Raw genomic sequence first — 10,000 nt, 5'->3', positions numbered from 1 at the left:
TTAAAGTTTTGTTTTAAAGTTTTGTTTAAAATTTTGTTTTAAAGTTTTCGTTTTTAAAGTTTCGTTTAAAAGTTTCGTTTTAAAGTTTTTTTTAAAGTTTTGTTTAAAGTTTTGTTTTAAAGTTTTGTTTTAAAGTTTCGTTTTAAAGTTTTGTTTTAAAAAAGTTTCGTTTAAAATTTTGTTTTAAAGTCTTGTATTAAAGTTTCTTGTTTTAAAGTCTTGTTTTAAAGTCTTGTTTTAAAGTTTTGTTTTAAAGTCTTGTTTTAAAGTTTTGTTTTTAAAGTTTCGTTTTAAAGTTTTGTTTTAAAGTCTTGTTTTAAAGTCTTGTTTTAAAGTTTCGTTTTAAAGTTTCGTTTTAAAGTTTGTTTTAAAGTTTTGTTTTAAAGTTTTGTTTAAAATTTTTGTTTTAAAGTTTCGTTTTAAAGTTTCGTTTTAAAGTTTTGTTTTAAAGTTTCGTTTAAAATTTAGTTTTAAAGTTTTGATTTTAAAGTTTCGTTTTAAAGTTTCATTTTAAAGTTTTGTTTTAAAGTTTCGTTTAAAATTTTGTTTTAAAGTTTCGTTTTAAAGTTTCATTTTAAAGTTTTGTTTTAAAGTTTTGTTTTAAAGTTTCGTTTTAAAGTTTTGTTTTAAAGTCTTGTTTTAAAGTCTTGTTTTAAAAGTCTTGTTTAAAGTTTTGTTTTAAAGTCTTGTTTTAAAGTTTCGTTTTTAAAGTTTTGTTTTAAAGTTTTGTTTTTAAGTTTTGTTTTAAAATTTTGTTTAAAAGTTTCGTTTTAAAGTTTCGTTTTAAAGTTTCGTTTTAAAGTTTCGTTTTAAAGTTTTGTTTTAAAGTTTTGTTTTAAAGTTTTGTTTTAAAGTTTTGTTTTAAAGTTTCGTTTTAAAGTTTCGTTTTAAAGTTTCATTTTAAAGTTTTGTTTTAAAGTTTTGTTTTAAAGTTTCGTTTAAAATTTTGTTTTAAAGTTTCGTTTTAAAGTTTTGTTTTTTTTTTAAAGTTTTGTTTTTTTTTAAAGTTTTGTTTTAAAGTTTCGTTTTAAAGTTTCGTTTTAAAGTTTTTTTAAAGTTTTTTTAAAGTTTTTTTTAAAGTTTTTGTTTAAAGTCTTGTTTTAAAGTTTTGTTTTAAAGTTTGTTTTAAAGTTTTGTTTTTAAAGTTTTGTTAAAGTTTAAAGTTTTGTTTTAAAGTCTTGTTTTAAAGTTTTTTAAAGTTTTTGTTTTTGTTTTTTTAAAGTCTTGTTTAAAGTTTTGTTTTAAAGTCTTGTTTTAAAGTTTTGTTTTAAAGTCTTGTTTTAAAGTCTTGTTTTAAAGTTTTGTTTTAAAGTCTTGTTTTAAAGTTTTGTTTTAAAGTCTTGTTTTAAAGTTTTGTTTTAAAGTCTTGTTTTAAAGTTTTGTTTTAAAGTCTTGTTTTAAAGTCTTGTTTTAAAGTTTTGTTTTAAAGTCTTGTTTTAAAGTTTTTTTAAAGTTTTAAAGTTTGTTTTAAAGTTTGTTTTAAAGTTTTGTTTTAAAGTCTTGTTTTAAAGTCTTGTTTTTAAAAAGTCTTGTTTTAAAGTTTTTTTAAAGTTTTTTTAAAGTCTTGTTTTAAAGTCTTGTTTTAAAGTCTTGTTTTAAAGTCTTGTTTTAAAGTCTTGTTTTAAAGTCTTGTTTTAAAGTCTTGTTTTAAAGTCTTGTTTTAAAAGTCTTGTTTTTAAAGTCTTTGTTTTAAAGTCTTGTTTTAAAGTCTCTTTGTTTTAAAGTCTTGTTTTAAAGTCTTGTTTAAAAGTCTTGTTTTTAAAGTCTTGTTTTAAAGTTTTTTTTTAAAGTCTTGTTTTAAAGTCTTGTTTTAAAGTCTTGTTTTAAAGTCTTGTTTTAAAGTTTTGTTTTAAAGTCTTGTTTTAAAGTCTTGTTTTAAAGTCTTGTTTTAAAGTTTTGTTTTAAAGTCTTGTTTTAAAGTCTTGTTTTAAAGTTTTGTTTTAAAGTCTTGTTTTAAAGTCTTGTTTTAAAGTCTTGTTTTAAAGTCTTGTTTTAAAGTCTTGTTTTAAAGTTTTGTTTTAAAGTCTTGTTTTAAAGTCTTGTTTTAAAGTCTTGTTTTAAAGTCTTGTTTTAAAGTCTTGTTTTAAAGTCTTGTTTTAAAGTCTCTTGGAGCGTGTGGAGGAGTTTTCTCTCTCAGCGTCTCGTCTCTGGAGTTTGACGTCCACACACACAGAACTGACTGGGTAAAAAGTGTTTGAATCCCGTCGGCCTGTTTATATTTGTATTTATTTATATTTGTATTTATTTATATTTGTATTTATTTATATTTTTATTTATTTGAATTGAATCTCTCCCAGATGAAGCGTGTGAAGCTGAAGACTCCATCAGCTGCGACGTCCAGGAGCCTCCAACCTGCAGCTCGTCCAAACATCTCGTCTACGATCTGAACTTAAAAACTTGACTAAAAATGTGATGAAGTGTTTTTGTAAATGTTTAATTCTGACTCACACAAACACAAACTGAACTCTTCCTCATCTGAACCTTTCATATCCTCAGGTTCTTCTCATCTTTAAAACCAGCAGCGGTTTAGTCCAAATTTAGTCTCGGTTTAGTCCCAGTTTTGTTCCGGTTTAGTCCTGGTTTTCTCCTGGTTTAGTCCTATTTTTAATCCCGGTTTTGTCTTGGGTTAGTCCCGGTTTAGTCCCGGTTTAGTCCCAGTTTAGTCCCGGTTTTGTCCCAGTTTAGTCCCGGTTTTGTCTTGGTTTAGTCCTGGTTTTGTGTCGGTTTAGCCCTGGTTTAGTCCCAATTTAGTCCCAGTTTAGTCCTGGTTTAGTCCAGTTTTGTTCCAGTTTAGTCCCAGTTTTGGTTTTAGTCCTTTTGTCCCAGTTTAGTCCCAGTTTAGTCGGTTTTGTCCCCCCTCCAGTTTAGTCCTGGTTTTGTCCCAGTTTTAGTCCAGTTTTTGTCTCGGTTTTTGTCCAGTTTAGTCCTGGTTTAGTCCTGGTTTAGTCCCAGTTTAGTCCTGGTTTAGTCCCAGTTTATTCCTGGTTTTGTCCCAGTTTAGTCTCAGTTTTGTCTCGGTTTTTTAGTCCTGTTTTGTCCCAGTTTAGTTTAGTCCAGTTTAGTCCTGGTTTAGTTTGTCGTTTCGGTTTCTTGTCCCGGTTTAGTTTAGATTTAGTCCCAGTTTTTGTTCCCAGGTTTAGTCCGGTTTAGTCCCAATTTAGTCCCAGTTTAGTCCTGGTTTAGTCCCAGTTTATTCCTGGTTTTGTCTCGGTTTAGTCCAGTTTTGTCCCAGTTTAGTCCCAGTTTAGTCCCGGTTTAGTCCCAGTTTATTCCTTTTTTGTAAATGTTTAATTCTGACTCACACTTTACACAAACTGAACTCTTCCTCATCTGAACCTTTCATATCCTCAGATCCTGCAGCTCATCAGAAGAAGAAGGTTGGAGACTCTGGTGTTAAACTGACAAACTCCATCAACATATTTGTGGAGCAGTGACTCTCTCTGTGCTCTGCTTGTTCCTCAGTGTTTTTGGAGCAATAATAACGTCATCATCTCCATGGAGACGAGAAACCCTCTGTGAGAAGTTCCATAATGCTCCTTTAAACTAAACCCCTGGCAGATGTTGAAGTTCTGACCTTCACGTAGGATTTCTCGGTGTCCAGAAGCTCCTCCACCACTTTCCTGATTCGCTGACAGACGCTGAGGTGGGAGGGGCTGCAGCTGGAGTGGGCGGGGCTGGGAGGGGTGTGGGAGGGGCTGGGGGTGCGACGCTCCGCCTCTTTAGGGTCGTACGGGTTTTTGGGGACGTCCGGGTCGGCCGCTCGGCATTCTGGGAAAATCTGGTACAAGGAGTTGATTCTGTCGGAGCTCTGCAGACGAGAAGGTCAAAAAGACACAGACGACAGTCAGCTTCTAGTACTACGTTTAGTCCTGGTTTAGACCTGGTTTAGTCCTGGTTTAGTCCTGGTTTAGTCCTGGTTTAGATCTGGTTTAGTCCGGTTTAGTCCTGGTTTAGTCCCAGTTTAGTCCTGGTTTTAGTCCTTTAGTCCTGTTTAGTCCTGGTTTAGTCCTGGTTTAGTCCTGGTTTAGTCCCTGTTTAGTCCTGGTTTAGTCCTGGTTTAGTCCTGGTTTAGTCCTGGTTTAGTCCTGGTTTAGTCCTGGTTTAGTCCTGGTTTAGTCCTGGTTTAGTCCCTGGTTTAGTTTAGTCCTGGTTTAGTCCTGGTTTAGTCCCGGTTTAGTCCTGGTTTAGTCCTGGTTTAGTCCTTTTAAGTCCTGGTTTAGTCCTGGTTTAGTCCTGGTTTAGTCCTGTTTAGTCCTGGTTTAGTCCTGGTTTTAGTCCCAGTTTAGTCCTGGTTTAGTTTTTTAGTCTGGTCCTGGTTTAGTCCTGGTTTAGTCCTGGTTTAGTCCTGGTCTAGTCCTGGTTTAGTCCTGGTTTAGTCCTGGTTTAGTCCCGGTTTAGTCCTGGTTTTGTCCCAGTTTAGTCCCAATTTTGTCTCGGTTTTGTCCCAGTTTAGTCCCGATTTAGTCCTGGTTTAGTCCCAGTTTAGTCCCGGTTTTGTCCCAGTTTAGTCCCGATTTAGTCCTGGTTTTGTCCTGGTTTAGTCCCAGTTTTTGTCCTAGTTTAGTCCCGATTTTGTCCCGGTTTTGTCCCAGTTTAGTCTAATTTTTGTCCCGGTTTAGTCCTGGTTTTCTCCTGTTTTAATCCTGTTTTAGACCTGGTTCAGTCCTGGTTTAGTCCTGGTCTAGTCCTGGTTTAGTCCTGGTTTAGTCCTGGTTTAGTCCTGGTCTAGTCCTGTTTTAGTCCTGGTTTAGTCCTGGTTTAGTCCTGGTTTAGTCCTGTTTTAGTCCTGGTTTAGTCCTGGTTTTAGTCCTGGTTTAGTCCTAGTCCTGGTTTCCTGGTTTAGTCCTGTTTTAGTCCTGGTTTAGTCCTGTTTTAGTCCTGGTTAGTCCTGGGTCCTAGTCCTGGTCTAGTCCTGGTTTAGTCCTGGTTTAGTCCTGGTCTAGTCCTGGTCTAGTCCTGTTTTCCTGGTTTAGTCCTGGTTTAGTCCTGGTTTAGTCCTGGTCAGTCCTGGTTTAGTCCTGGTTTTAGTCCTGGTTTAGTCCTGGTTTAGTCCTGGTTTAGTCCTGTTTTCCTGTTTGTTTTGTCCTGGTCCTGGTCTAGTCCTGGTTTAGACCTGGTTTAGTCCTGGTTTAGTCCTGGTCTAGTCCTGTTTTAGTCCTGGTTTAGTCCTGGTTTTAGTCCTGTTTTTAGTCCTGGTTTAGTCCTGTTTAGTCCTGGTTAGTCCTGGTTTAGTTCCTGGTTTAGTCCTGGTTTAGTCCTGGTCTAGTCCTGGTTTAGTCCTGGTTTTAGTCCTGGTTTAGTCCTGGTTTAGTCCTGGTTTAGTCCTGGTCCTAGTCCTGGTCTAGTCCTGGTTTAGTCCTGGTTTAGTCCTGGTTTAGTCCTGGTCTGGTTAGTCCTGGTTTAGTCCTGGTTTAGTCGTGATTTAGTCCTGGTTTAGTCCCTAGTTTAGTCCTGGTTTAGTCCTGTCTAGTCCTGTTTTAAGTCCTGGTTTAGTCCTGGTTAGTCCTGGTTTAGTCCTGTTTTAGTCCTGGTTTAGTCCTGGTTTAGTCCTGGTTTAGTCCTGGTCCTAGTCCTGGTTTAGTCCTGGTTTAGTCCTGGTTTAGTCCTGGTTTAGTCCTGGTTTTAGTCCTGGTTTAGTCCTGGTCTAGTCCTGTTTTAGTCCTGGTTTAGTCCTGGTTTAGTCCTGGTTTAGTCCTGGTTTAGTCCTGGTTTTAGTCCTGGTTTAGTCCTGTTTTAGTCCTGGTTTAGTCCTGGTTTAGTCCTGGTTTTAGTCCTGGTTTAGTCCTGGTTTAGTCCTGTTTTAGTCCTGGTTTAGTCCTGGTTTAGTCCTGGTTTAGTCCTGGTTTAGTCCTGGTTTAGTCCTGGTCTAGTCCTGGTTTAGTCCTGGTTTAGTCCTGGTTTAGTCCTGGTTTAGTCCTGGTCTAGTCCTGGTCTAGTCCTGTTTTAGTCCTGGTTTAGTCCTGGTTTAGTCCTGTTTTAGTCCTGGTTTAGTCCTGGTCTAGTCCTGGTTTAGTCCTGGTCTAGTCCTGGTTTAGTCCTGGTTTTATCCTGGTTTAGTCCTGGTCCTAGTAGTCCTGGTTTAGTCCTGGTTTTAGTCTGGTTTAGTCCTGGTTCCTGTCCTGGTCTAGTCCTGGTCTAGTCCTGGTTTAGTCCTGGTTTAGTCCTGGTTTAGTTCTAGTACCATGATCACAGAGTTAGTTCCTCGTCTCAGGCAGCAGTGAGTTTCCTCCAGAAAATCTCTCAGTCGAGGACTCATCTTCACCTCCTCCTCCCTGTCTCCTCCCTCCTTGTCTCCTCTCCTCTCCCTGTCTCCTTTCCTCTCCTTGTCTCCTTTCCTCTCCCTGTCTCCTGCCTCCTTCTCGTCTCCTCTCTCCTCGTCCTCGTGAGGCAGGACCCAGCACAGCGCGCCCAGGGTCAGGGGTCGTTTCCGGGACAACGGCACGGAAAAGGAAGTCTGCACGAACATTCCGGCCGCATCCAGACTCTGCTCGCGGATGATCTCGCTCCGACCAAACCGAGTCTCCGGGGAGGACGACCGAACCGGAGCCAAGTCACGGAGAAATCAGCAGGAAGTGGAAAACCCCAAAAAACTCAGTGAAGAAGAATTAAAGATCGAACGTCCCAGACTTCAGAACTCTTCACGAACACGTCGATCTTCTCGCTTCGATCTTCTCGCTTCGATCTTCTCGATCTTCTCGCGTCACCTCAGGGTCCTGGTCCTCGACGTCACTGAAGCTTCTGTTCATTTTACAAACCGAGTCTTAAAGTCCTTGACAAAAAACCCAAACACCGACACCACTGAGACATTTTAAAGAAACTGAACTTATTGAACCAGTTTTAATCATCTTCAATTATTTCTGAGGTGTTTTTTTGAAGAGTCTTAACTGGTGATTGTGTCGTTCCAGAGCACAGGACTCGAGCCCAAGAGAAAAACAACTAAATATTTTATCAGAAGTGTCTTTCATTCACATGGTGACGGCGTTTTTGGGGCTTAAAAATGCAAAAATCTGAAAGAGTCTGAGCAAAGAGAAGTTCAGTCTGAGGAGAGGTTCTGGATGAAGTGTCTTTCGTTTATACGGTGACAGAGTTTTTGGGACTTAAAAACACAAAAATCTGAACCCACCTCCAGAGTGTAAAAGCTGAACACTGCCCAAGACACAAAACTCTGGTCACATGTGCTCAGGTCGTGTATGTGTATGTGTTTATTCCACACACTTTTACGTCACCGTGTGCAGCAGATTTCATCTAAATGTGGAATAAAAAGTGGAAACGCGACACCACTTTTACGTCTTCTGTCGTATAAACACAGTTTCCAGCCGATTAAAAACTGGAAACTAATAACAATAAATTTAAATGTAAATTAAAATTCTTGTCTGTTTCCAAACAAAAAATGCTCTCGGTGAAAATGTAACACTGCTGAATATTTCTTATGTGTCCAACTAATGTGTCTTGTCTGTTTTTTTGCAGGGGTTTTATTTTTTTTACATACAGGTTTTGGAAACTGACACTCAGAGGCGGAGCTACAATTAGGCAAAAGCAGACAGCTGCTTGGGCCCCAAACCTGCAGGGGCCCCAAACTATTACTGTCAGTGCCACTAATGCCCCAGAGTAATTAGATTTACTTTCAATATAACATTAAATTAGGATTAGTATTTTAGTTTTTAACAATAATCATAAGAAAAATAAATAATCATATGTAATGGATGTAAACAAAAATATAATTGTAGTAGTAAAAAAAATAAAAAATGAAACTACTTTCAGTTCTGGTTCCGGTGCTTTATCGTCAGGCCCCAAAACTGCAGACTCCACCTCTGCTGGAACTTTCTGTCAAACACTAAAACATCAGGTTTGTCTAAAGTGATTCTGACGTCCTTAATAAAAATAAATAAATTAAAAAAGTTCTATTCTGAGACACAGACACAGGAATCTAAAATTTAACTTTGCAAATTTACAAAAATCATTTCTGCAGCTCACATTTTCAAATCTCAGAATCTGTTTTGAAATCAGGCATCGATTTCTTTTTGTGTCTTGGAAAATGTTTATGCGAAATTCCAACCCAACGGCGCCACAATTTTAAGAAATTTAACAAAAATCGCAAATAGAAATTTCAAAACGATGGAATTATTTTGGTAATTCAACGTCCTTTTTGAGATCTAAACCTCCCAGTGTCTCCACCAGGTTTTGATTCTGGGTAAAATCTGCTGCAAACATGTTCCGGAACAGTCCTGGAACGCTCCTGGAACAGTCCTGGAACGCTCCTGGAACGCTCCTGGAACCCTCCTGGAACGCTCCTGGAACCCTCCTGGAACGCTCCTGGAACGCTCCTGGAACACTCCTGGAACGCTCCTGGAACAGTCCTGGAACGCTCCTGGAACAGTCCTGGAACGCTCCTGGAACAGTCCTGGAACGCTCCTGGAACAGTCCTGGAACGCTCCTGGAACGCTCCTGGAACGCTCCTGGAACACTCCTGGAACGCTCCTGGAACGCTCCTGGAACAGTCCTGGAACACTCCTGGAACGCTCCTGGAACGCTCCTGGAACAGTCCTGGAACACTCCTGGAACACTCCTGGAACGCTCCTGGGAATCTCGGGATGAATTTAAAGTTCAGATTTCAGTCTCTGGATGAGTTTAAAATGTGAAATTTGGTTGTGAAATTGTGAAAAATGTGAAATTCCGTAGATTTCCCGTAAATTCTTCTTCTGTCTGGTCAGAATGTGAGTCCGTGTTCTTCTCGTAGATCGGCAAAGCTCCATTCTAAGATTTTAAACTCCCAAAACGCACAATTTTGAGTTTTCCGTGTTATTCCCTCTTTTCATTTCATCCCAAACCTGGAATCTTCTCGTTCCTTGTGGGTTTTTTGTTGTTTTTTTTCAGATTTTCTGTGTTTGTTGTTGAAATTCCGTAGTTTCGGTCCCGGGAAGCGCCTCCCGCAGCAGCAGACGTGTTTGTTTGGACTAAACCTGGATTAGCCGGAGTCACGTGATCCGAGCTCGGGGAGGATTCTGGGAACGGGAGGAATTAGGGAGGTGCCCCACGGAATTATGGGAGATCAGGGGTTAAGAGGCTAATCACTCACTTCATATTTACAACGACCCAGAGACGAGACGGTGAAGGAAGGAGACGACTGGACCAGGACCGGACCAGGACTGGACCAGGACCGGACCAGGACTGGACCAGGACCGGACCAGGACCGGACCAGGACCGGACCAGGACCGGACCAGGACCGGACCAGGACTGGACCAGGACTAAATCAGGACCAAATCATAAGGACAAAACTAAAATGAAACCAGGACTATTTCATGAGAAACTAAGCCTAAACAAACCAGAACCTGGACGAGACTAGACCAGGACTGGATCAGGACTAAACCAAGACAGGACTAAACAAGAACTAAACCAGGACTAGATCAAGACTAGATCAGGACTAAACTAGAAGGACAAAACCAGGATTTAATCATGATTATTTCAGAAGTGCATCAGGACAAACCAAGACAAAACAAACCAGAACCAAGCCAGGACTAAACCAGAATTAAACCAGGACTAGGCCAAGACTGGACCAGAAGCAAACCAGGACTAGACCAGGACTTGACCAGGATCAAATCAGAAGGACAAAACCAGGATTTAATCAGGACTATTTCACAAGAACATCAGGACAAACCAAGACAAAACAAACCAGAACCTGGACAAGACTAGACTAGGACTAGATCAGAACTAAACCAGGACTACATCAGGACTAGACCAGGACTAAACCAAGACTAGACCAGAACTCAAGCAGGATCAAACTAGAAGGAAAAAAGCAAGTTTAAACCAAGACTGTGTCAGGACTATATCCAGACAAACCAAGACTAAACAAACCAGAACCGAGCCAGGACTACACCAGGACTACACCAGGACTAGACCAGGACTAAACCAGGACTAGACCAGGACTAGACCAGGACTAGACCAGGACTAAACCAGGACTAGACCAGGACTAGACCAGGACTAAACCAGGATTAGACCAGGA

General features: G+C 39.4%; 1 protein-coding gene across 1 annotated transcript in view; it reads right to left on the bottom strand.

Annotated features, from left to right (window-relative positions):
* The window catches only part of LOC110173661 (rho guanine nucleotide exchange factor TIAM2-like), a 26,418-nt gene that overhangs the window by 7,377 nt on the left and 9,041 nt on the right, over positions 1-10,000 (bottom strand). Inside the window, exon 7 of the mRNA XM_055149178.1 lies at positions 3,575-3,808. Within this exon, the coding sequence (XP_055005153.1) occupies positions 3,575-3,808 (234 nt within the window). The remainder of the gene's footprint in view (positions 1-3,574; positions 3,809-10,000) is intronic.

This window comes from Boleophthalmus pectinirostris, unplaced genomic scaffold (assembly GCF_026225935.1).
Source record: "Boleophthalmus pectinirostris isolate CB_2022bp ecotype Guang Dong unplaced genomic scaffold, ASM2622593v1 HiC_scaffold_13, whole genome shotgun sequence".
Taxonomy (NCBI): domain Eukaryota; kingdom Metazoa; phylum Chordata; class Actinopteri; order Gobiiformes; family Gobiidae; genus Boleophthalmus; species Boleophthalmus pectinirostris.
Note: the sequence above shows the minus strand (reverse complement) of the source record. Positions and strands in the feature narration are given on the sequence as shown.